The following is a 25,357-nucleotide window of genomic DNA, read 5'->3' on the forward strand; positions in this document are numbered from 1 at the left end:
GACATCGAGAAGATAGAGAGATGACACGAGGAGGATGCTGTATTTAAAGATTCTGCCTTGTGAAGCTGGTTCCCCTTTCGGCATCGATAGTGCAATGAACTATCCTAGAGGGGCATACTCAACCGGAGCGAGCTCAAGACCCCGGTGGAATATGAGTGCCAATGCCCATTCTTACTCGTGAGTTAGAGGAATAGGATCTGCGCTTCGACATGCATCTCCTGAGGGGTTGAATACGGTGACTCCGTGAACTGAGTCGCAGAGTGATGACATCATACTCCTCTGTTATCACCCACTTGTATGGAATCCAAATGATATTATCTGGTGTTTGATAAGGCAGCGCAAGCGGTAGCAGTTGTAATCCAAATTAATGGTCATTGATTTGAGCTGACGGTTCCAGACAACTAGGTGAACTGGTGGGGGTCGGCGCTGACATGCAGCAACTGAGAGATTTGAGAGAAAGAAGTGTCGTCTTTTGTTTGTCATCTTCAGCTTTGAAGATGATGTTTGTTGGTCGGCTTCATCCTCGGGTATACTCAGCTGCGGCTGGCTGAGACCTACATCATAGATAGCGAAGCGTCGTCTTTGAACAGAATAGGAACGCACTGTCTCAGTGGCCAATCTAGGCTGCTATACAGGCTGTGATGATAAAGAACAAAACTACTTGCAGCATCATGGATTATCATGCATTATCACGCAGTACCGCAACGTCAAACACATCGGGGTCTGGATATACTACGTGTTATCTGCACGGAGCCCGGAGTTTACAATTCGACTAGAGTGGCTCGCTTATGCTAGGCTCATGTGGAGACACTTAGCACATTCCCATGACCATGTGCAGGCGGACTGATGATCAGGGTTGCCACCACGACATAGTTGTTGTTACCTATTGCCTCCCTTCGGACCCCACCTCCTTTGCTCTGAATGATTCCTCTCTTGAAAGTGTACATGTTACTACAAGCATAGACTCTATATTGGCTCGAGACTCAGTTCTACTTACAACTCTCATCTATGGTCCAAGCCTAAGAATCAACCACAAGATGACCAACTCAGTTGATTTCCAGACTGCCCGCGCCCTCTTCTTCGATTTGTATAGCAAGTATGGGGTTTACGGGCTTTTCCTCGCCGCGGTTGCTGTGTATAGCGTGGCACTTATTATCTATCGCCTGTACTTGCACCCATTAGCTCGATTTCCCGGGCCCAAGATTGCTGCTGCGACCGGGTGGTATGAGTTCTACCACGAAGTCATCAGAGGTGGAATGTACATCCATGAGATTCAGAGAATGCACAGAGAATACGGTACGTAGCCCAATTTCCGGCTCCGATCTGTTCTAATTCCCCGACTAAAGGCCCTATCATCCGCATCAATCCCCATGAGATTGTCATCAATGACCCGGACTACTATAACACCGTCTATGTCGCCTCCAACACCCGCCGCTCGGAGAAGTGGTATACCCTCCAAGGGACCGGACTTGAGGGTAAGGAATTCTTCTTTTTCCCCCCTGTGTGTCGTACAAGAATGCATACGACTGACCAAATCATAGGCGCTATGGGCATGACCATGGGGCACGAGTTGCACCGCCGCCGCCGCAAGCACTTCGACCCATTCTTCTCGCGTTTGGGCGTCACGCAGATCGAGGGGGTGATCCTGGATGAAGTTCAGTTACTCACTGATCGACTCGAGGGTTACCGGAAGTCAGGCCGGACTATCCAGATGGAACATGTGATGGCTGCGTTCACCGGCGACATTGTGACAAAGATCTGCTCGGAGAAGTCCCCGGACATGATCCGGCACCCGGATTTCGGCAAGGAATGGTAAGTCAGGCTTTGTCAATCCGGTTTGGAAACTGGTGATGAATTGCCCACTTACCGCAGGATTATGCAGGTATGTCACGATCCACACCTACCAGCTCCAGGTGCACCTTTTCGTGCAATTTCCACATTTGATCTCGTGAGTGCTCTGGCCAATTCTGCTTCCTTTTTCTTCTGCTTCGGAAGACTAACGCAACAGCCAGCCTCACGCAACTCATCCCGCGGGGACTCGTGATGCACTTTTCTCCAGGAGCCGCGGCGTTCAAGAGCTTGCATCAGGTAGGCCATTTCCTCCTCTGTCTTGCTCGCAAGCCCCGTTCTCTTCGCTAAAAATAGACCAGTACGCCTTCGACCACATCACCGAAGCCAAAAAGGACATGGGTCGTGCCGGCAAGGGGCAGCAGGAGGCCGGCCGCAGCTCCGTCTTCCGCCGCGTGCTCTCCAGCGACATGCCCGAGACAGAGCGCGAGACGGAGCGGCTGGCGCGCGAGGCCCTGCAGCTGTTCGGCGCGGGCACGGCCACGTTGGTGCGCGCTTTCAGCATGATCTTCTACCACGTTCTGTCCAACCCGCAGATGCGCGGCCGGCTCCGGGAGGAACTGAAGGACATCATGGCCGAGTACCCTGCCAAGAGACCCACTTGGCAGGAATTGGAGCGGTTGCCGTACTTGCACGGGGTTGTCAAAGAGGGGTTGCGGTATGTGCAATCAATCTCCAATGAACTCCTCTTTTCAGCCTGGATTTCAATCGCTGATACGCGGCAATGCTAGGCTGAGTTATGGGGTCATGCGTCACCTCGCCCGCGTCTCGCCCGATCATCCTCTGCAGTTCAGGGAGTGGACGATCCCCGCCGGCACCCCCGTCGGCATGTCCTCGCATAGCCTCCACTCCGACCCAGAGACATTCCCCGAGCCGGCCAGGTTCCTCCCCGAGCGGTGGATGAAGGACAGGCACCACCCCAACATGAACCGGAACTGGGTTCCCTTCGCTCGCGGCTCGAGGATGTGTATTGGCATGAAGTAAGAGTTCTTTCCTTTGAACCTTCCCTTCGCAAGGGTCTTCGGACAGCTGGCACATCGTTGGGGTTTCACTTGGCTAACATGTAAAAAAAACTAGTCTTGCCTTGGCTGAAATGTACTGGGTGCTGGCTGTTTTGTTTCGCCCCGGGGCGCCGGAGCTGGAACTGTTCGAGACTACCGAGGCGGATGTGGTTCCCGTGCGGGACTACGTGGGAGGGGTTCCGGAGTTCGGGACTAAGGGGGTGAGGGTGAGAGTGGTGTAGATGAGGTCGTGAAGGGGAAGAGGAAGGTGACAGGAGAGGGAGGATACATTACAGACAGGGTTGTTGGGGACACTGGTGGGGGACAGATTGAATTGTGTAGCTAATGGACGGGAGTATGTTTTGCGGCCTTGGCTACTTAGATGGATACAGAAATTCAATCTCTTAACGCGGAGCATTCAATTGCCAAAATTGATCATCGTTTGCTAGCAACCCATGTGGCTACTTTTCTCGTTCACTCTGGTCGCCGAAGCATGAACCACGGCAACTATCACACATATCTTGGCTAGAAAGAAGAAAAGATCGCTGCGGTGAAAACTTATGACGTTTTCCCGGAGAGTCCGAAGGATCCTGCTTGACTTGCAGAAATGATGGTTGCGGAATGCACAGTATTACTGATAGAAGGCCTTCATCTAGTACGTCCCTGATCGTGTCGCTGAGCGCGGCAAGGCAGTCGCCAGGATGATCCCGAGATGAAGCTTCACCGCTTGGAAACTATAGGGCTCGGAGCTACGATGACAAAATTAGAAATGGTAAAACCAACTTGTTTTTCGGGAGGAAAGGCGAGCCCCAACCAATGACTGGCAGAAGAGGCCGAGAAGAGAAGAACAAAGAAATTGAAATCACAAAGAACACCGAAAAGGGGGGCCGGAGAAGGGGTTGGTTGTTGAAAACACCAAGATGGAAAAAGAAAGAATTTCTTCACGGGAAGCAAACAGATCTGCGCAGCAAACACCTTTTATACGACATGGATGTTGACAATTTCGAAAGGTGGCGAATGCGCGATAAAATTATCTCTTCGTGCAGAACGAGGAACGATTCGACGGGAATGCAAACATCGAGACATAGCAAACATTGAAAACGCATGCACGGCATGGATGTTGATGGATACCCATAGCCCGAAGATCATTTTGATTCTGGCCGATGGCTGACCTTGGCTGACGCGTGGCTGATACTGGCTGATGTTAGCAGATGTTGGCTGACGAGAGCCACACTGGACCCATGAGTCGGCAGACAAAGAACATTGCTGTGGATCACGTTACCCAATATGAGAATCAAACCTAATTGTCCAGCAGAACAGTCAACAGGCAGAGAAAGGGGCTCTTTCACAAGAGGAGTATAGGGCTGGAACCATCTAAGGTCCTCTGCTTTTTTTGCCCTTCAACTGAAGACTTTTCTTCAAACTACCCTGTCGCTATAATTTGTTCTGCGTGATCACATTCAGGTTGGCGCCCTCAGCTCCGAAGGCTTGCAGTGATGACCGACGATCATGAGGTCGAAAGTGGCCTCTATACTCACGTGGAGAAAAGGGCAGAGGAGGTTCATCAATTAGCCAGGCAGTTCACCGAGCAGAGCACTTTCTCTACTACCGGACAGAACCCTTTCGCTGCCGAGCCAGGATCAGCCCTGGATCCCAACGGTAACAATTTCGATGCTTTAGCATGGTGTAAGGCCATGCTACATGTTCACACCGAGGATGAACAGGCACATCCACTGCGAACTCTGGGGATTGCCTTTAGCAATCTCAACGTGCACGGTTTTGGTTCCGACACAGATTACCAGAAAAGCGTCGGCAATGTCTGGTTTGAAGCGCTCGCTCTGGCCAGAAAGGCGCTCGGTACCCAGAACCAGCGCAGAATCCAGATCCTACAGAACCTGGAGGGCACCGTGGAGGCTGGCGAGATGCTGGTAGTTCTTGGTCCTCCTGGTTCAGGATGCTCGACCTTCTTGAAGACCATCGCTGGGGAGACGGATGGCTTCCATATCGATCAGGAATCTAGTATCAACTATCAAGGTATGTCCAATGAACCTACGAGAAAGTAAATGATTCGTTACTGAATAGTTCTAGGTGTGAGCGCAAAGCAGATGGCCCACGAATTCCGAGGGGAAGCCATATATGCTGCCGAGGTCGATATCCACTTCCCCAGGCTCACGGTCGGAGATACCCTATACTTTGCGGCACGCGCCCGAGCACCACGGCACATTCCTGGCGGGGTGGATGTGGCCCAGTATGCCAGCCACAAGCGAGATGTGATAATGGCTATACTTGGTATCAGCCACACTAAGAACACAATCGTCGGAAACGATTTCATCCGTGGTGTATCCGGTGGTGAGCGCAAGCGAGTCAGTATTGCCGAGGCTTGCCTCAGCAGTGCTCCCCTGCAATGCTGGGATAACTCCACCCGCGGCCTTGACAGCGCAAATGCCATTGAGTTCTGCAAGGCACTTCGGATGCAGGCAGATATCAACGGTGCCACTGCCTGCGTTTCGCTATATCAAGCTCCTCAAGCTGCCTACAACTATTTCGACAAGGTGCTGGTATTATACGAAGGTCGCCAGATCTACTTCGGTCGGACAGACGCCGCAAAGCAGTACTTCTTGGACATGGGCTTTGCCTGCCCCGAGCGACAGACCGATGCAGACTTCTTGACATCTATGACTAGCCATCTCGAGCGTGTTGTGCAGCCAGGTTACGAAGGCCGCGTGCCTCGAACACCGGATGAGTTCGCTGCACGATGGCAGGCCTCACCCCAGCGAGCACGGCTTCTTCAAGACACCGAGAACTACAACGCAAAGTTTACGCTGGATGGAGAGTTCCTGGGCAAATTCAGGCATTCCCGTCGAGCTCAACAAGCCCGGGTTCAGCGCGTATCCTCACCTTACACTCTATCCTATGCACAACAGGTGAATCTGTGCCTATGGCGTGGATACCAACGCTTAAAATCCGATCCCAGTGTCACAATATCGTCGTTGATTGGAAACGTTATTACTGCTCTTGTGATTGCTAGTATCTTCTATAATCTCCAGCCGAACACCAGCACCTTCTTTCAGCGCGGTGCCCTTCTCTTCTTTGCTTGTCTCATCAATGCCCTTGGTTGCGGTCTGGAAATGCTGACGCTATATGCGCAACGTGGGATTGTAGAGAAGCACGCGCGATATGCTCTCTACCACCCATCTGCCGAAGCAATTTCATCGATGATCATGGACTTGCCGTACAAAGTCCTCAACGCCATCCTGTCGAATACCGTTCTCTACTTCATGACCAACTTGAGGCGAGAACCTGGGGCTTTCTTTTTCTTTATCTTTACTTCATTCATCCTGACGCTGACAATGTCGATGTTCTTCCGGTCGATGGCATCGTTGACGAGATCCCTGGTTCAGGCATTGCCCTTTTGCGCGGTTGTCCTGCTCGGTCTATATTCGTATACTGGGTTTGCGATCCCGACAGGGTATATGCTCGGGTGGGCGCGGTGGATTGCCTATCTCAATCCGATCAACTATGGCTTTGAGTCTCTCCTGGTCAACGAGTTCCACAACCGGAACTTTCAGTGCGTGGGATTTGTCCCGTCGGGTGCTAGCTACATGGACCTCCAGCCTGGGAACCAAGTGTGCTCTACCGTCGGATCCGTACCCGGTCAAGGATTTGTCAATGGCGATGCCTACATCCAATCAGCCTATGACTACAACGTGTCGCACAAATGGAGAAATATCGGAATCATCCTGGCCTTCATGGTCGTTCTTGGGGCCATCTATCTGGTCGCGACTGACTTTATCACCGAGAAAAAGTCCAAGGGTGAAATCCTAGTGTTTCCCCGCGGGCATGGGGCACTCAAGAGCGGCAAGCCGAACGATTTTGAAGGGGGCAGTGACCGTACTGCGTTTCAGGAGAAGTCCAAGTCCGACCCCGATGACCTTACGATGATCGAAAGCCAAACTGCAATCTTCCAGTGGCAGAATGTTTGTTTCGATATTAAGATTGGGAAGGAGAACCGCAGGATCCTTGACCACGTTGGCGGCTGGGTCAAGCCAGGAACCTTAACCGCTCTGATGGGGGTTTCTGGCGCTGGGAAGACCACACTGCTGGATGTCCTAGCTACACGTACCACGTTGGGCGTGATCAGCGGAGAAATGCTTGTCGATGGGAGACCGCGGGATGAATCGTTTCAACGCAAGACTGGCTATGCCCAGCAACAGGATCTGCATCTGAGCACTGCCACAGTGCGCGAGGCGCTCGAGTTCTCAGCTCTTCTTCGTCAACCGGCTCATGTTCCTCGTCGAGAGAAGATCGATTACGTGACCGAAGTCATCAAACTGCTTGATATGGCAGACTATGCTGACGCTGTCATTGGCGTCCCCGGAGAAGGCCTCAATGTTGAACAACGGAAACGTCTTACAATCGGGGTAGAGCTTGCGGCGAGACCGGCCCTGCTTCTGTTCTTGGATGAGCCCACGTCGGGGCTCGATTCCCAGACATCCTGGGCTATCCTCGATCTCCTCAATAAATTGAGGAAGAATGGCCAAGCGATTTGTAAGTTCGGGGACTCATGCATTCATCAATTTTTACTAACACGATCCCAGTGTGTACCATCCATCAGCCATCTGCTATGCTGTTCCAGCGGTTTGACCGTCTCCTCTTCCTTCAAGCCGGTGGGCAGACCGTATACTTTGGAGACATTGGCCAGAACTCGCATATTCTGATTGATTACTTCGTGCGCAACGGTGGCCCTCCCTGCCCCCCAGCCGCGAATCCTGCTGAATGGATGCTTGATGTAATCGGTGCCGCGCCCGGCTCCCACACAGACATCGATTGGTTTGAGACGTGGCGCAATTCCCCTGAATACGCACAAGTGCAAGCGCACCTCAGCTCACTGAAGCTCGAACGCGCCCAGCAGAACCCACTGGCCCGCGTCAGCTCCAGCACCGAGCGCGAGGACCGAGCCAGCTATCGCGAATTCGCTGCCCCTTTCTGCGCCCAGCTCCGCGAAGTGCAGATCCGAGTCTTCCAGCAATTCTGGCGCTCCCCGATCTACATCTACTCCAAGGCGATTCTCTGTGTCTTGCCCGCGCTCTTCGTCGGCTTCTCTCTCTTCAACACCCCCAACACAATCCAGGGCCTGCAGAACCAAATGTTCAGCATCTTCCTGTTACTCATCCAGTTCGGGCAACTCATCCAACAGATCATGCCGCATTTCGTCACGCAGCGGGCATTATACGAAGTGCGCGAGCGGCCGTCGAAGACGTACTCGTGGAAGGTCTTCATGCTCAGCAACATCGGCGTCGAACTGTTCTGGAACTCGCTCATGTCCATCCTGATGTTCCTGTGCTGGTACTACCCGATCGGGATGTATCGCAACGCGGAGCCCACCGACACCGTCCACCTGCGGGGCGCGCAGATGTGGCTGCTGATCTGGACCTTCCTGCTGTTCTCGTCGACCTTTGCCCATTTCATGATCGCGGCGCTCGACGCCGCGGAGAACGCGGGCAACCTGGGCAGTTTCCTGTTGTTGCTCTGCCTGCTCTTCTGCGGGGTGCTCGCGACCCCGGCCCAGCTGCCCGGGTTCTGGATCTTCATGTACCGCGTCTCCCCGTTCACCTACCTGGTGGGCGGGATGCTGTCCGTCGGGATCGCGGACACGACCGTCACCTGCGCCGACAACGAGTATCTGCGCTTTGACCCCGTGAATGAGACGACCTGCGGCCAGTACCTGGCGCCGTACATCGCGCGGGCGGGCGGGTATCTGCAGGACGAGACCGCGACGGCGGCCTGCCGGTTCTGCCCGGTCGCGGACACGAATGCGTATCTGCGCGGGGTCGGGGCGAGCTACGCCGATGTCTGGCGGAACTTCGGGCTCATGTGGGTGTTCATCTTCACGAATATCGTGGCCGCGTGTCTGCTCTACTGGTGGACGAGGGTGCCGAGGGTGAAGAAGCCGGTCGTGGCTCCTCAAGCTTGAGGGTTCACCCGTGCCCTGTCGTTATGGGCGAGTTTGTTGTTGTATTCTTGCTCTTCGCGCTTTTACTTGTATTAATACCGTCTTGATGGATTAGGGCCTTTGCATGATGTTGCCGAATCAGCAATGATAGTAAGAACAGGGCTAGTACTAGAAATGGCTTTTCCAAGGTTACTTACTCATGTTGATAGACGGTACATAAATTTAGTAGCTCTAGATTCTGCATTTCTAGAACATACGCAAGAGAAGGTCGTGTAACTGTTGCACCATCGGGATGACTGCTCAACCTTCCCTGAGGCGCACTTGCCCTAACTCCGAGATCGTCGCAATGACAGAGGTATCGGGAACGGTGTTTGGGTAGAATGCGGCACTTGCTGACCGCGCGCCGCCACGGTGGAGGCCGAGGAGACCAAGGATCCCGTGGGGCTCACAACAGAATTGTCAGTATTGGCTCATCAACAAAGATATCGAGATCACGAGTGACCCGAGTTGCATGTGGTGGCCTCGATAGCCCCTATAAACTTCCCGCCTGCGGAAATTTGGAATCCTTTGGTTTAATGTGATCGTGAACCTGGTACGGCGTGCGCCGCTGTTTGAGACCGGCACTAGAAAGGGAGTATGTGGTAAGCCGCAGTCACCCAATGATCTCAATATTCTTTTTGATCCGCGGCGTTTGTGTGGCGCTACACTCTGTTGTTTGTACTTACAAGGTTGCAGCGGAGGTGGAGTACCGGATTGTCGGGGCGGCCGCTGTCAGCGTGGGGTCCGGATAGAAACCCCGGAGTCGAGCCTTGTTTCCTCGGCCTCGTTTGAATTTCTACGATCCCGCCCGCCCTTAAAGTCAATTAGGTAACATGCTGCTGATCCGTGCATCGAAAAGCCTTTTCCAAAGTACAATCGGTTTGATATGATTCAGATTGCGAGGTCACACTATGTGGCACATTTACTGTTCCAAGAGAATACTGTACTCCACTCTTTTAATGCTTGGTACATCTTAAGGTAGTAAGGACATCAGTCGGAGCCAGAATCAGTGAGGGAGTTAACCTATCATTTGCGGCCACTCGCTGCTCTCTGGAGCGGGAAGTGGGGCCGGAAAAAAGAGGTACGTAAGGCTACTGCCGGTCCGGCGCTATATGCTCACAGTAAGCAGCGAGTATAGAGGCCGAGGGGGCTGAACGCTAACACGAGAAAGCGATATGCATAAGCAAAAAAAACATGATATAAGAGAGGCTACGATACAACGAAATTACACAGACATACATCACAACACGCCCGACTTGCTTGCACGAGTGCAGTTGAGCGAGCCATAAGATCTTCCCCCCCCCCCATCACTGAAGGCGAACTCGGTAATCCTGGATGGAATTGGACTATGTTAAAGGACTATTTCTCCAAGACCTATAACAGTCCGACCGTAGCACAGGATGCGAAAGAAAACCTGGCGATTGAGGACTGGCCTGGATTGAACGAAGTGAAAGGTCCAATCCAAACGTCTTTTGGTAACGAGACGCACCCTATTCGCAGGGCATGGGCCGAACTGTTCCGCAGCAGTGGGCCTTGCAATGCCGGTGATCCGTTCATCCACAGCTCTGTGGGCTCATTCAGTTGCCTTGCCTCTATTGACTCGCAGGGTAAGAGAAGCAACTCTGCCTCGGCCTATTATAAGCCTGCTGCGCTTCGACAAAATCTCCATGTTCTTACGAATTCATTTGTTGAGAGAGTGCTATTCGATGAAGGTAAGGCCCCCAGAGCTATCGGAGTCGAGTACCGTCTCGATGGTGTCTCAAAGACTGTTCAGGCAAAGAGAGAAGTTATACTTGCTGCTGGTGTTTTTCAGTCACCTAAGATCCTCCAACTTTCAGGAGTTGGTAGAGCAGACCTTCTTGAACAGCATGGCATTGATGTAGTCATGGACCTTCCGGGGGTTGGGCAGAATCTCCAGGGTAGGTGGACAGTACCCAATCCAGCACCGGCTCTTGAAGAACTTGAAACCATCTCTCTTTTTAACACGGATACTCGCTTTGGGTTGAGAACTAACATCTACTATTTCTAGATCACATGATATCGTACACCGCATTCCAAGCAAAGCCTGAACTTGAGACCAAGGACTCTCTGGTCAGACAAGAGCCTGAAGCCATTAGTCAAGCAATGCAGGAATACGCCGTCACGCAATCTGGGCCCTTAGCATCACTCGGAGTTCATACCTACGCCGATTTGCCTCTTCCCGAACTGGATAGAAGTGCTCTTCAGGCATTATTCACGAACAAGGCCCCTGGGAACTGCCAGCACAGGGCGACACAAGCCTATTTTGACATCGCCAAGACCACCGTTCTTGATCCCAAGCAACCATCAGCTGCGTACCTGTCCGCTTTGGGGCAGACGAATTATTCCAAAGATCTCAAGGACGGGATTATTCCAGCTGCTTCGCCTGGAAAGTTCGTGACGCTTGGAGTCATGCTCTCTCAACCGCTTTCCCGCGGAAGCGTTCATATGTAAGTGATTGTTCTTTTCTGTTTGCTTTTTCCCAGTTGAAGCTTGTGAAAGTTAATTTCTACTCCCGATTCTTCCCATTTCACATGCTACCCTCCCATACCTCTCGCCCCCTCAAAGACTGTATATTCATCAGATCTGACGAAAAGAACTCAAGTACCTGCAACAACCCTGAGACGCCTCCAATCATTGATCCTGGGTACCTGTCAAATCCCCTCGATCTGGAAGTCATGGCACGACACTTGCTCCGTATCAAGAATTTGGCCGAGTCACCTCAGCTTGGGGAGCTGCTCGAACAGCCACTGAAGTTCCGAGACCCAGATGCAGACTTCCAGGGGGACTTAGATGCTGCAAAGAAGTATGCTCAGGACAACCTAGTCTCCATGTGGCACTTTGCGGGGACCTGTTCCATGCTGCCTCGCGAGAAGGACGGAGTGGTGGACCCCAAATTGAAGGTCTATGGTGTTGAAGGCCTGCGGGTTGTGGATGCGAGTGCTATCCCGCTCGTAAGCACAGCGAATCTGCAAGCTACTGTGTACGCATTCGCGGAAAGAGCCGCAGACCTCATCAAGCAGGACCGGGAGAGCAAGTAAAGTAGGCATGAGAGATGCCTACACGCAGAATATATGTGAATTGGACAATGAGCGAGGATGGCGGGACTGCCTAAGCACCCAGGATTCTCACCTTCCGTCGCGCAATTCGCGGGTGATCGACTAGTCACGCTTCACTCCTCTCAGATTAACTTCACTATCTTATCCTCGAATGCCTCTAGGTCTGCAATTAAATACAGGAGACTACACTTCGCACACAATGTGGATCATTTTATGTTTCTCGAGTAGAACAAAACCCCCTCTTTTCCCTCCGTATACCATCCCGCATCTCAAACGAAACACCATCAGTTGTATGGCGTCAAAATGGGAATACTTCGCCCTGCGACTTTTTTTACTTCTTCCGCTCAAGAGTTTACAACATCCATGGCATTTTCGATGCTCTCGACTTAAGAAGCCGCTCAAGTGGGAGATGAAACCCCGTTTTAGCTGTTTCGAGTGCTGATAGAGACAAGCATCTCAAGACTTCTAGTTGGGCTATACCAGCAAGCAAGACTGCCCTAACGAAGCACGTACAACCATTGAAACAATCCTCAACCAGATTTTATAACAAGCTGCGAATTTCTCGTGTTGTGCTCCACGATCTCTTTTACCATTTGTCAACCACAATGATACGCAGTCGGGGAACGGGGGAAACGAAATGTGGACCGACGCTAGTCCCGGTCCGGTGAGCGGGAACGATGGCGGGGCCGTTCTTAAAACCTAGTATCTATCGCATGGTCCGTAGAGTTGGATTTTGATTTGAGAGCCAGTATAAAGAGGAAGCTGCCAGTCCTCCACAACCCTTCCATCGGAGAAGAAATGCAAAGTACCTTTAACAAGCCTAGGTATAACAAACTCACGCCATGACCAGCATCGACTTGTCACCCATTCCTATTCCGCCCCCCACCCTCCTTCAACAAATCCGCACCTCCAAGCTCCGTCCCTTTGGTCCCGTTCTCTCCGGGATCGACAAGCAACCCCACCGTGGTCAAGTCTACGTCTCGACAATCGGCCTGGAGGACGACGAGCATGATCTGACCTTCCACGGGGGTGTCGACAAAGCCATTCACCAGTACTGCGTGGATCACTATTCCTACTGGGCAGACCGGTTCCCCGCGCGCGACGTGCGCGCGCGCTTCGTGCCCGGGGGCTTTGGCGAGAACCTCGTCGCGGACGGCTGGGATGAGCGCACCGTCTGTATAGGGGACTGGGTGCGCATTGGCCCTCCGGGCTCTTCCGGTACTGGCGGAAGCAATGGCTGTCTTCTCGAGGTCAGCCTGCCGCGCCAGCCGTGCTTCAAGCTGAATCAGCGCTTCGGGATCAAGAACTTCGCGCCGCGTACGCACCAGGAGGCCAAGACCGGATGGTACTACCGGGTCCTGGAGGAAGGCTGGATCGAAGAAGGAATGGAGATCCGGATCATTCGGCGGAGCCACCCGCGGTGGTCGATCGCGCGGCTGCACCACTACGTGCATCGGGACAAGACGGACATGATGGTGACGCAGGAGCTCATGGCCATCAAGGTGATCGGCGACGAGTGCAGGAACGTGTTCGTCGACCGCTGGCAAAACCAGCAGGCGAAGGAGGCGGCGGCCCGGCGTCCGCCAGCACCATGGAGGAAGTTCCGGGTCACCAGCCATACGGCGGAAACGCCCCGCATCGTCCGCCTGGAGCTGGAAGCAGTATCCCCGAGATCCCCGAGGTCTGCGCCCACCGCCATCCCGCCCGGCAGCCATGCCCTAATCAAGCTTCCGAACGGCGTACGCCGCCCCTACTCCATCGTCCACGGCCACATGGATTCCTTTGTGCTGGGCGTGGCCCTCGACGAAACCAGCCGCGGCGGATCCAGCTATATCCACCAGTCTCTCCGACGCGGGAATACGGTCGAGGTGGCGGAGATCACCCACGGCTTGCCCCTCGACAAGATGGCCTCGCATCATATCTTCATCGCCGGCGGCATTGGCATAACCGCCCTCCTGGCCATGATGAAACGACTCCAGGACACTAACCAGGACTACCACCTCCACTATGCGGTGCGCACGGCCATGGACGTCGCCTTCGCCACCCAGCTGGCCGACCTCGAGCCCCGGGTCACCGTGTACGACAAGTCCCAGGGCCAACGCGTGGACATTGCCGCCATCCTGCGCAGCCGGATCTGGAACAGCCACGTCTACGTGTGTGGGCCCCAGCGCATGATCGATGCCGTGGTTCAGACCGCCGCGGCGGTTGACATGGCTCCGGAGGAAGTGCACTACGAGCTCTTCCAAGGGGATACTACCCCCGGTGACCCCTTTACAGTGGAGGTCATCTCCCCGGATCGGAAGGCGAAGCTGCAGGTTGGCGCCGAGCAGTCGCTCCTCGAGGTCGTGCGAGACGCGGGGTTCGAGATCGGTAGTTCCTGTGAAGTCGGCAACTGTGGCGCTTGCAGGATTCCCGTTCGCTGCGGAAGGGTGCAGCACCGGGGCACCGCCTTGACGGAATCGGAACAGAAGTCCGAGATGTTGGCGTGTGTCTCCCGCGGCATCGGTCACATTGTTGTTGCGGTCGAAGATTAATTGAGCGGGCCAGCATCGGCTTTCAAATGAGAATTATGTCAAGAGCGGAATCGGGGGCGCTCGAGTGTTGGTTAGGGAGATATGTCTTCCCGGTAAGCTTTGGGACTTCGACGGTGAAAGAAAAGCTTACCGGGTTACTCCACATTTTAATATAGTGACGAAAGATGTAGCTAAGAATTGAACAAGGAAGTTAGTTATTTCGACCAACCAAAACAAGTACATAATAGAGATGATACGAAGAATGAATTATATAATAAAGCTTTTCTTTCCCTTCAGAAGTAAAGTTATGTGACTTACAGGAACTAGTATAGAAGGGTCTTGGCTGGACGATGGTAAGACCACACACATAGACATCCGACCATGACAACCTGCTGTGGCCGCAGGTGCCGCATCCACTGCCTGCCCAGCACCCTCTACCCCATAAAAGTACAACATATATGATCTTAACTATGTCACAACCTACAACGTCCAGGCAGAAGTAGTGGAGGAGAGGGAAACAAAAAGGAAAAAACATACAACAGAAGGGATTCGCTGGTGGTCACCCACCCAACTACTAACCTCCCGGCGTGTGGCTTAAGTACGGCTGAGCGGACGGGAAGCCCTGTTTTCCACACCCTGTGGTCGTATGTGCTCGGTGAAGTTGGCGGAGTGTCTATACCGAACACAATGTCTGAATCAGGCGTTGCATAGTCAACCGACACAAGCTGCGAACGGGGATGTAAGCACTAATTCCTTCCCCCTACGCATGAACCCAGGGATCCGCTTACACGTTTTTTGCCCACAACTTTTGAAAAGATAATAGATTGAGTAATCAACAGATAGCTGACTTCATCTCAGTGTACGTGACCAAACAATGTTAGTTGCACCTGTTTCGATACCATGGAATCTTTTCGTCGGTATCTTCCGCTAGAATCAGAAAAAAATATATATCACCGCAGCTGCACCATACGCCAACGACATCACAGCGACACCACTCGGGCACCAACACCTCCACCGAGTTATACGTAAGATTGTTCACCAATCCAATTCCCAGTCTACTTAACTCCCACCTCAGGCAGCGTACCAGACCAAGAGCAGAGACAAATACCACAAAGGCTATCCAAAGACTGAACTCCAGCTCAAGATAGTGAATAAAGATGGTTGGCGCTCGAATAGGGATAGCGTATATGCAAAGATATATCAAGTTCGATCATTAGGAGGAAATGCAAGACATAATACTGTTCTCTGAAATTGACGGACCGCACCAAGTCCTTCAAATGCATCATCTTATCTTTGCCCATTGCCCAACACCTTCTCCTGCAGCCTCCTCGCCGCCAACTCCCCCAACTCCAATATACTGCCCCCACTCTTCGACTCCGACGCCGACACCTCCACCGCGAGGTCCTGCTTCCACCAGTTGCGCAGCTTGATGGCCACCAGCGAATCCACCCCGACTTCCGTGAGCGACATGTCCAAATCCAACGGCTCCGCGCCGTCCTCTGCCCTGCGCATCAAGAAGTCCGCCACGCGGTCGAGCAGCTCCCCGGCCAGGAACTCCGCGGCCGCCGGCTGCTGGAGTCGGGCCGGGTCGGTGCTGACCTCCGCGAGGAAGGATTTGAGCATGCTGCTGCTGCTGCTGCCGCCGCTGCCGCCCCCCGTAGCATCCTCACCCTGCGCGGCGACAGTCTCGATGTTGCGGTAGATGGCCATCCGTGGGTCGCGCTTCCAGATGATGCGGTTATCCGGGTGCGTGATGGGCAGTCGGGACTCCATTACTTGAGACACCTGGCTGGGGTTGTGGAAGACCTGTCCTAGTTTCGCTGCGGTGCCTGGCGGCCTGCCATCGTACGGCGGTCGGGCCGATGACCGACTTATGGTTAGTTGCAGCGTGTCGAGGAAGTCCTGCTCTGTGAACAGCCGGGCGGAGCCCGCCTCCATCGCGCTTCTCACTGCAGGGTTCTGGCTGATGAACCCCACGTCATTGATAGCGCCGATGTCATGCACCGAGGCCGGGAGCCCCTGCGCATGTCGATAGTGCACAAACGCGTCGAGGAATGTGTTGGCTGCCGCGTAGTTGCCCTGCCCCCAGTATCCGACCTGGCCACCCACCGAGGAAAACATTACGAAGAAGTCTAGATCCTCGTTGGACGGACCCAGCGCCCGGTGAAGATTCCAAGTGCCGTCCACCTTGGGCCGCAGAGGGGTGCGGTAGTCGTCCACGGTCATGTCCAAGATGCCCACGTCGCAGAGCACCATCGCCATTTGCATGACTCCGGCAATCGGCCTCGGCGCCCGGTCGATCACGTTCTGCACGGTGTCGAAATAGGCAACATCTCCGGCTATAGCTTGGACTGCGCACCCCCTCAGGCTCAGCTCATGGATGAATTCCTGGTCTTCTTCTGACGCTCCCGCGGAGCGCGACAGGAAGATGAGGTGCTTCGCACCGTGGGTGACCATCCACGTGGCAATCGCCTTACCCAGGCCTCCCATACCGCCAACAAGAAGATACGCTCGATCTTGGCGGAAGCTTGGCTTGGGAGTCTCCGGCCGCCATTGTAGCGCACGGTTGGTGTCCTCCGACATCCGGATGACGACCTTTCCAATGTGGGAGCCTGTCTGCATGTATCGAAACGCTTCTTGAACATCGTGGGCATCGTAGAAGGTAACGGGGTGGATGGGCCGAATATGGCCATCGGCGTAAAGGTCCAGCATGCGCTTCATGTGCCTGCTAACCTGCGCCGGGGCGGCGACAACGGACAGTGCCAGGTCGAGGCCAATGTAGGCGCGGTTATCCTCGAACCGGTCGAGAGCCAGCTGGCCCCGACCGAGCATATCCCGTTTCCCGATCTCCACCATGCAGCCACACGCCGCGACACACTGCCACGATGCGTGTAGCAACTCGCCAGAGAGAGAATTTAGCACGCAGTCAACGCCTATATCATTGGTTGCGACCATGATGTCGTCTTGGAAGCTGGCATTGCGCGAATAAAAAATCCGATCGCGGGGGATTCCGTGCTCGCGAACTAAGAACGCCGCCTTGGGCTCTGAGCCGACCGTGCAGTAGATCTCTAGCCCCAGCTAGCGAGCCACGTTGATCGCCACAATGCCAATGCCGCCCGCGGCCGAGTGAATGAGGATGGACTGCCCGTTCTCGAGCCGTGCCTTATCGACCAGTGCAATGAGCACCGTCACGTAGACCGCCGGCATGGTCGCCGCATCCTCGAAGCCGAGGGTGTCGGGGATCCGCACAGTAAGGCGCCCCAAGGTTTGTGCCTCCGTCGCCAGACTGGATGTGGTGTTGTTGAGATAGAGCTCCCTGTCTCCAACTTGTAGGTGGCCGACATCTGCTCCGACCTTGGTGACGTATCCCGCGCCCTTCTTTCCCAGGGCGATATTCGGCAAGCCACCGTCGACCACACCCATGGCCATGAGCACGTCCTTGTAGTTCATTCCCACCGCTTGCGTTCGAATCTGTACCTGGTCGGCTGCAAGCTCGGGCAGCGTGCCTCCACTCCAATACAGAAACTGAAGCAATCCTCTTTTCTTCACCCTGAGAGCCTTGGTTTCCGGCTCTGTGATTGGTCCCCGCAAGGCCTCCTTTACCGGGTACCAGTGATACCGGCCCACATGCAGCGCAACGTTCGCCCAGCAGAATTCCATGTCAGGATCCAGGTCGTCCGCCCCTGCCTCGTTGCTACGTTGCAGTTGCATGAAGACGCGCACCACGGCATCTGCCGCTGCCAGACTGTCATGAGACTCTAGTTCGAGAGTAGCGAGAGGCATCGCGAGCTCCGAGCGGATGGTCCGAGTCATTCCGAGAATCAGTGCTTCATGCGGATCCTGTGCCTGCATCTGCGTCAGAGATGACAACCAAAGCACTGAGCTTTGTTGCAGCCTCTGAACCATCTGCAGAAAAAGGTCCCAGTCCGCTTGGCTGGGGGCTTGCAGGAAGGGATGGTCAAGGTCCAGGAAGGATATCAAATCCTGCTCCAGAAAAGGCTGCTGTTCAACATCACTCAATTACCGGTGCTGGGTCTGGTAGCCTCGTTGCTGGAGCAAGCTTCCCACGTGGAGAGCCAGTGGGTGAATGGAACATGGTCCGGAAAGCAGGGTCATGGTTTTGGGGTACACAAAGTCCGACGCGGATCGAGCCGCGATATTGGCATTGATGTGGTACGGCCTTTCATTGTCCAGTCGAACTGTCTCGCATCCATCAAAACCGGCCGCACGTAGTCTGGTGTCCCATTCTTCCGGGGAGATGAAAGGCGCATTGACACGGCTGTCCTCGGCTCCAAGCCACCAGCCCGAGAAAAGACCCTTGGATGGCAGGTCAGTCATTGCTCGCTCGGACAACATATTGAAGACGGTATACGTACCATGACGAAAGCCATACTCTGAAATACTGTGACAGTGAATGTTAGAAGGATACCATTGAGAATGAATTGGGATGACTTACCTGGTGAAAGCTCCTGCAAAAACAGCCGTCCCTCCGATTTGAGTAGGTTTCTGACCTGCACAAGCGTGTCATGCAAACAGGGAGTTGCATGTAGGACCTATATCAAGAAGACATCAGCCGAGAATCCTGTAGGCCAAACGCCATGGGAGGGTACTGCCTCGCAGTAGCAGTCTCTCACATTGGAAGCGATAATGAGGTCATATACCTCGCCCTGAAAACCCTGCTCAAGCGGATCCTGCGAGATATCCAGCACTTTATACTCGATAGTCTCGTAATCTTGAAACCGGTTCCTCGCTGCCGAAAAGGAGCCTGAAGAGATATCGGTGAAGGTATACTGGAGGTAGAGCCGCTCACCGTACGCCGACCGCAGATTGGAGAGAACCTTGGCCGTTAAGCCTCCGGTACCCGCCCCTATCTCCAGGGCTCTCATCTGAGGCTGCATGTGGCCGAGAAGCTGAAAGAACTCGGAAATATCCAACGCATTGTTCATCCAATCATATACACTCGTCAACGTGCCGTCTCGGATCATGACGTCCAGAAAGTCCACTCTCCCGCGCCTGGATGCTGGGAGCAGTAAACCCTGCTTCGGTAGTCTCTGGTTACACGTTCACACCAACCAGAAATCCATAAACCAATCTATTACCGCCTGCAGCCTTTTCTGAACTTCCCGTGTCTCGGTCGCATTGCATGGAGCTTGCTTCCATACCCGCAGGGAGCGAGACGTGCGCGTTCGGGTACCGGCATCGCAGCGCTCTTCGTCATCCCGATTGACCTGTTGATACTGATCCAAAAACCGCCAAAGCTCGTCCAGCGCATCTCCACACTCTCGCGAAATTCGGTTCAGTCGTTGTTTCTGTCGATCTTCAGGCGCATCCTGTGGGTCTAGGTCGTCGATGGCCTGGAGAACAGTAGAGAGGCGCTGTACCCTGGACCGGATGTTGTTAGAATTAATTTTTGCGATGCAGGTTCTGTTCAACTGCGTGAAGGATTGGAATGATGGAGTGCATACTTACTCTTGGGACAGTGCTTGAAACTCATTCGGCGCATCGACGAAGCGCCTGCCTAGTGTCTTGGCGAACTGCAGCGCGGCGAGGAAGTCGCCGACGCCGAAGTCGAAACCCATCCTTTTTTTCAGGTACAATTATCTGGCTCACCGCGGGTGAGGCAGGAATTTTCGACTCGGAGTATCTGCAGAAAAGTTCATTCTGAGCGGGAGTGACTTAAGCACTCTGGTATGGAGCGGTGGGTTGTAAGATCGGAACACTTTTCTTTCGCGGGTGTGGCGCAGCGTGAGGCTGAGACGGGTGGATCATGGAGACTACGGAGTAGGAAGTCAACGCAAGGCTAGGCTAGGCAGTCTTTTCTGTGACTACCCCTTGGACACATTTTAGGCCAGTTGTGATGGAGCGAAATGAAGGACTTTCAGCAATTCGAGCTCAAAAACGATTTGGTACTAGGTTACGTTGACTACGGGGGGAAAGCTCGGTGACGAAACAAGGCAAACAGTGCATTCAGACGGACCATGAAGAGAGAGAACAGACAGATAAAAAGAAAGCTTGGAAGTTGGGATCAAAGAGAGCAAGGTACAAAAGAAAGAAAACAAAACCTTTAAGAACCGGAAAACAGACCCGTACAGATGGCCAAATCCAGCTCATCTGCCACGATGGCAAACACAAACGGGCGATCGAATATCAAGTCAGGGATATAAGGGGGAGGTCCACCGCGTTCGAACGTTACCGCTGTAGCTGCGGCGGCCACCGTGCCCTTTTCATTACACTCCACACTCAGACCCTGAATGATGTTGCCCACCTGATCGTTTCCTCCCGCATCTAGAGCTGGGAAAGACCCGTCAATCGGAAATCCCAGCGCCTGCAACGTGCTGTTGAGCTCATGTTTCACCTGAAGTTGGAACCGAGGCAGACCGAGCCTGCCCACTCGATGCTGTTCCAATGAGGGAATTCGCCGGGTACGCAGGATTTGGAGCATCTCCTGAATCGGGGTATCTTTGTTGGGTAGGTAGGCAATCATCGATCACTCCGATGGCGGTGTGCAGTGGTAGGGCAGGCGGACGGCTGTGTACCGTTCGCCCTGGTAGACGAGCACCTCCTTCCCGTGCTTATACATCATATCCACTGTGGCAGTTGCTTTCAGCCCGTTCTTTGTCGTGGGGTAGAAAGGGGCACAGCGGACTGTGTCGCGCGGATGGAACGGCTCGGCCCACGCGGCGGCGAAGATCAGGGCGTTGATGAGAGCTACGACCGAGCCGCGCAGGTCGTCTGCTGTCAGCAACGACGGGATCCTGCGGTTGGTTGTCCGAGAGATCCACTTGTTGATCTCAGCCACGCTGTCGGCCAGGTCTCGGAAGTGTAGATTAGCGTCCACCTTGAGCCCTCTCAGATAATCTTGGTATTGTGGAGAGAGGCAGACTTGAGTTTCAGCCACGAGCCCGTTGGCCGAGTGGAACACATTGTCGGATTCGAGCATGCGGCGCATCCTCGGGTAAGTGGCTTGCAGGTCGCGGAGGCTGCCGGCGCCGAATTTAGCGCACATCTCGCGTTGCTTGGGATCAACTGCTGCACCGGCGAGCATAGTAAGGGCCGAGAAGGTGGAGAGACCGCTGACAAGGGTGCTGTTGCTGTAAGGGGCGTTGTCGTTGGTGCGGAACTGGATCAACAGGTCCCAGCCCAGCTTATTGATTGTGCTGATGACAGCACGGTCTTTGGGGTTTCGTGTCGACATCTCCGCTGCTGAAGAACCGCCTTTCTCCAGAGGGTTGTGCGCTGGTTGAGATGAACTGGAAGGAGCAATTTGTTGTGCTTCAGAATAGTATGTAAGTTGGTATGGTGAGGAAATCCGAGTGATTTGAGACTTACAGTGCAGGAATGAGGAGGAGTGCAGAGATTGCGATGAACTATGTTACAGGCAGAGGATGAGTCATTTGACGATGATGGAATGCTTACCGCCGCAGTTCCTAACGCGTGTGTTCTTGCGTGTCGGTTCAGAAGCAACTCGTCGTGTCCTTGATGCATGGTTCTATAGTATGAGACGGGTGTGTCGGCACCTCTATTCATTCGAAGATGCGCCAATGAAAAGAACAACATAGCGACGGTACTAGAGCTCATATACCATAATTGCATGTGTCTACGGACCGAAGCACAGTCTAAAACACATCTTCAAGAGCATGTCCAAGTGCCCCATTGCTGGGCAAACACCCCAAGAAGCAGTTTGACAGAGTGGCCTTCAATTGGCTACTTGGCTCAGGGCTGCCAGCTGTAGCATGTCCCCCTCAGTTAGCTGAATTCAAATACCTTTATATTATATAAATGTACGGTGTGATAATGTAGAGCGAGAAAAGGGTGGATAGTTTCCAGCCTGGTAAGGATTTACTGTCCCGTGCGCGCTACATTAACCCCAGTTTGCTCCTTCCAAAGTAAGCCTACTACCAAGCTAATGAGCACTTTTGCTCAGGCTTAACGTTTAATTCGATGGTGGGGCACTGACAATAATATAGTGTCCAGTGCATACATCGGTTGGCTCGTAATAGTCCTGCGCGTTTTAGTTCTAACCTATGTATTGTGCTTCTTGGTCTGATCCGAGTAACAGCGCAGTGTTCCAAATCACAACTACATGACACCAGTCATTTCAAGTTATTGAGGCTCGAACTGTATCATATGATACTTGGGGCTTGTTACACCAGAATAGTCAGCTTCATTCACTATTCCATGCTCTGGAAGCCTCCTCATTTCGTCCGAGGGGCTCTTCCCCTCAATCCCCAAACAAGATACGCTCAGTATCCGGACACAAGTGCTTACTTACCATGCAGACACCTCAAGCACTCCGCATATTGTGATAGGTAACTAGCTTATTGTCTTCCCAGATGCCCCACGCCAAATCCAATCAAATAGGAGGCATCTGAGCACAATTTGAAGGTACCGCCTAATATCGAGCTCAACCCCTAACCTGCTTGGTCTAGTTAAAGGCTTCCCGTCACAACATCTCACTGACCGGCCAAGCGCAACTGTCAGCCCACTACTCGCAACAGAAGAGCCACTTCTCCGCAGCACAAGCACGCACGGGCGGAAGCGACGCAAGTTGCCCCAGTAGCCCGCTGTCATATCAACCGCCACCCCACATTCATTGGATAATAAATGATTGCAGCCCGTGTTAAACTCTTAGCAAAGTCTTCTATGCCCGTGCGATAACGTGCCATGCTCCTTGGCAAATAGACCAGACCCTTACAAGCGCTAGGTCCCTCCCCAGCTCTCAATAGTGCGACTTCATCACTCTGTCACTCACAAAACCAAAAGCACACAACCGCAACATGCCTTCCGAGCCTGTGGACGACATCATCAAATCCCTCGATGAAATCCAACCCGACAAAGTAGGCAGAGGGGAGGTGGATCGTCTCCGTCTTCGCGCAGCCGCGCGTTGCCTCCTCGCAGGGGTAGAATTCCCGTACGAACAAGCCTGGGGCTTGTGCTTCGACCAACCGATTATTTTCGCCGCGATTCAGACGTGCATTGATCTGCAGCTGTGGAGTGAATGGACAGGTGCTGGGGGTGGAGAAAAGTCGCTCGACGAGCTCGTCCATCTGACGACGCCGACCGTTGATACCAATCTCCTACGCCAGTTCTCCCCTTCGGTGTCCCAGTAACCATGTCCGTGTGGCTCGAGAGAGTGCTGACGAGTGAACATAAACAGGTCGGCTTCTGCGCCTTCTAGCCGCGTTCGATGTGGTGGAGCAGACTGCCGCAGACAGATACAAGCCCACGCCATTCTCGTCTGCGATCGGTGACGAGACCACCAAGATCCGTGATTCGCTGCAGGCTGGGTAAGCAACCCCCCGTTCATGACATCGATATCGCAAAGTGCCTGTGCTCATATTTCTGTTCTGTCGTCTTTTTCTCAGGACATATCAATACCTCCCCGCAGCCTTGAATCTACCCACCTACCTAGCCAGCATAGGCTACCGCGAGCCCACGAGCGTCGAGCGAAGCAATTACGCAGCGACCGATCCGGACGGCCTCAGCTTCTTCGCCCGGCTGCGAACCAGTCCCTCCTACTTCGAAGCCTTCACAGGCCACATGGAATCATGGACCGCGAGGAAGACGCCGTGGACAGCAGTCTATGACACCGCCCGCTTGCTGCGCGAGTCGCCGCTGGAAGAGGGCACCGCATTCGTGGTCGACGTGGGCGGGAATACCGGGATTGATATAACACACGCGCAGCAGAAGCATCCGGACCTTCCCGCGGGAGCATTCGTGTTGCAGGATGTCCCGGAGATCATTGGAACTGCTCAAGTCGATGAGAAGACCTTGGCAATGGCGCATAACTTCTTCCTGCCGCAGCCGGTTAGAGGTGAGAGACATCCTTACCGGCCACCCTTCCCAAGATCGAACGGATAAGAGTACTGATCCATTGCTCATAAAATCCAGGGAGTCACATTTACTTCATGCACGCCGTGCTGCATGACTGGCCGGACAACAAAGCCAAGCAGATCCTCACCAACACCAGAAATGCAATGAGGAAAGGGTACTCCAAGCTCCTCATCTACGACATCGTCCTCCCTTCCACTAAGGCAAGCATAATTCAGGCGACAATGGATGTGCAGATGATGTCGTTGCTTTCCGCCTCAGAACGCACAGAGGCGGACTGGAGAAGGCTTTTGACCGATGCGGGCCTGCAGATCTGCAGGTTCTGGCCGGATCCGCGGGAGTATGAAATGATCATCGAGGCCGAGGTCGCGGAGGTACCGGGCCGTCGGGGAGAGGCACATCTCTAGATGAGCGAAGCAAGCAACATAATGATCTCTTGTCCGGGAAGGCCGGGATATGCCAAAGAGGTCGCCGGGGTCGAACCCGCCGGCCATCTCTGGCTGATCATGACTGTTGGTACGCGAATACACTGGTGCGAAGCACGAGCGGAATATACAGCCGGTCAATCCACAACCCCCAAGCGATGGACTCCGGGAGATAGCCTGTTATTCATTTGGTTGCAAGCTCTGTAGCTTGATCAATCGAGGCAGGTGACAGCAATGCCGCCAGGTAGTTGTAACCAACGAATGGTCACGTCGGAGCCACGGACAAATGTCTGCCACCCGTAGGAATGGAGGAGAGGCTATCTCGGGAATGCAGAGAACAAAGAAGCTGTACGGCGGGAATGGCATTTCCAATGTCATAATCCCAAGGAATCTAGCTTGACATGTGGGAGAAGGAAAAACGTGAGCTGCGCAGTACCTTGTGCCCGAAAACCCGCTAGTAAATCGATTTTCAGGTTGTTGCTCCTTCCGTCCCAACATTCTTTACCATCCCGAAGCTTTATTCTGAAGCACTACCCCTTCCGTTGGAGTATCGGTGAGTGGACCTGGAGCTGTCACAACATGCCCTCTAGTGATAATGGGAACAAATCATTGGGGCCTAGATTGGAATGTCCTCCATGCCAAGCATTTGACACTTTCGAGCCAGACGAGG

General features: G+C 53.7%; 8 protein-coding genes across 8 annotated transcripts; 5 read left to right on the forward strand and 3 right to left on the reverse strand.

The window, feature by feature from the left end:
* Positions 1 to 1,037: 1,037 nt before the first annotated feature.
* BO72DRAFT_516420 (cytochrome P450) lies at positions 1,038 to 3,091 on the forward strand (the record flags this gene model as incomplete). The annotated part of the gene is made up of 8 exons (XM_040949581.1): positions 1,038 to 1,296; positions 1,347 to 1,475; positions 1,542 to 1,812; positions 1,883 to 1,948; positions 2,013 to 2,088; positions 2,151 to 2,506; positions 2,580 to 2,828; positions 2,926 to 3,091. The coding sequence occupies 8 exons, from the start codon at positions 1,038 to 1,040 to the stop codon at positions 3,089 to 3,091; spliced, it is 1,572 nt and encodes a 523-aa protein (XP_040805488.1).
* Positions 3,092 to 4,345: 1,254 nt separating this feature from the next.
* On the forward strand, positions 4,346 to 8,823 carry BO72DRAFT_516422 (ABC drug exporter AbcA; the record flags this gene model as incomplete). The annotated part of the gene is made up of 3 exons (XM_040949582.1): positions 4,346 to 4,883; positions 4,938 to 7,397; positions 7,448 to 8,823. 3 exons carry the CDS (start codon positions 4,346 to 4,348, stop codon positions 8,821 to 8,823), a joined length of 4,374 nt encoding a protein of 1,457 aa, XP_040805489.1.
* Positions 8,824 to 10,189: 1,366 nt separating this feature from the next.
* Positions 10,190 to 11,900, forward strand: BO72DRAFT_492310 (GMC family oxidoreductase; the record flags this gene model as incomplete). Its single annotated transcript, XM_040948282.1, has 3 exons — positions 10,190 to 10,760; positions 10,871 to 11,309; positions 11,465 to 11,900. The coding sequence occupies 3 exons, from the start codon at positions 10,190 to 10,192 to the stop codon at positions 11,898 to 11,900; spliced, it is 1,446 nt and encodes a 481-aa protein (XP_040805490.1).
* A 781-nt stretch (positions 11,901 to 12,681) lies between these two features.
* On the forward strand, positions 12,682 to 14,452 carry BO72DRAFT_483141 (MOSC domain-containing protein; the record flags this gene model as incomplete). The annotated part of the gene is made up of 1 exon (XM_040947777.1): positions 12,682 to 14,452. Exon 1 carries the CDS (start codon positions 12,761 to 12,763, stop codon positions 14,450 to 14,452), a length of 1,692 nt encoding a protein of 563 aa, XP_040805491.1. The 5' UTR covers positions 12,682 to 12,760.
* A 1,184-nt stretch (positions 14,453 to 15,636) lies between these two features.
* Positions 15,637 to 20,090, reverse strand: BO72DRAFT_483142 (KR-domain-containing protein). Its single transcript, XM_040947778.1, has 7 exons — positions 19,901 to 20,090; positions 19,594 to 19,813; positions 19,066 to 19,482; positions 18,888 to 18,984; positions 18,808 to 18,833; positions 17,618 to 18,415; positions 15,637 to 17,509 (listed from the first exon to the last, which is right to left on the reverse strand). Exons 1-7 carry the CDS (start codon positions 20,008 to 20,010, stop codon positions 15,719 to 15,721), a joined length of 3,459 nt encoding a protein of 1,152 aa, XP_040805492.1. The 5' UTR covers positions 20,011 to 20,090; the 3' UTR covers positions 15,637 to 15,718.
* Positions 20,091 to 20,495: 405 nt separating this feature from the next.
* BO72DRAFT_492314 (uncharacterized protein) lies at positions 20,496 to 20,873 on the reverse strand (the record flags this gene model as incomplete). Its single annotated transcript, XM_040948283.1, has 1 exon — positions 20,496 to 20,873. One exon carries the CDS (start codon positions 20,871 to 20,873, stop codon positions 20,496 to 20,498), a length of 378 nt encoding a protein of 125 aa, XP_040805493.1.
* A 45-nt stretch (positions 20,874 to 20,918) lies between these two features.
* On the reverse strand, positions 20,919 to 21,719 carry BO72DRAFT_524419 (uncharacterized protein; the record flags this gene model as incomplete). Its single annotated transcript, XM_040949872.1, has 1 exon — positions 20,919 to 21,719. Exon 1 carries the CDS (start codon positions 21,624 to 21,626, stop codon positions 20,919 to 20,921), a length of 708 nt encoding a protein of 235 aa, XP_040805494.1. The 5' UTR covers positions 21,627 to 21,719.
* A 1,489-nt stretch (positions 21,720 to 23,208) lies between these two features.
* On the forward strand, positions 23,209 to 24,785 carry BO72DRAFT_516453 (putative O-methyltransferase; the record flags this gene model as incomplete). Its single annotated transcript, XM_040949583.1, has 4 exons — positions 23,209 to 23,529; positions 23,630 to 23,718; positions 23,797 to 24,245; positions 24,323 to 24,785. 4 exons carry the CDS (start codon positions 23,209 to 23,211, stop codon positions 24,667 to 24,669), a joined length of 1,206 nt encoding a protein of 401 aa, XP_040805495.1. The 3' UTR covers positions 24,670 to 24,785.
* Between the last annotated feature and the right edge of the window lie 572 nt (positions 24,786 to 25,357).

The sequence above is a fragment of the Aspergillus fijiensis genome (genome assembly GCF_003184825.1).
Source record: "Aspergillus fijiensis CBS 313.89 unplaced genomic scaffold BO72scaffold_5, whole genome shotgun sequence".
In the NCBI taxonomy this organism is placed as follows: Eukaryota; Fungi; Ascomycota; class Eurotiomycetes; order Eurotiales; family Aspergillaceae; genus Aspergillus; species Aspergillus fijiensis.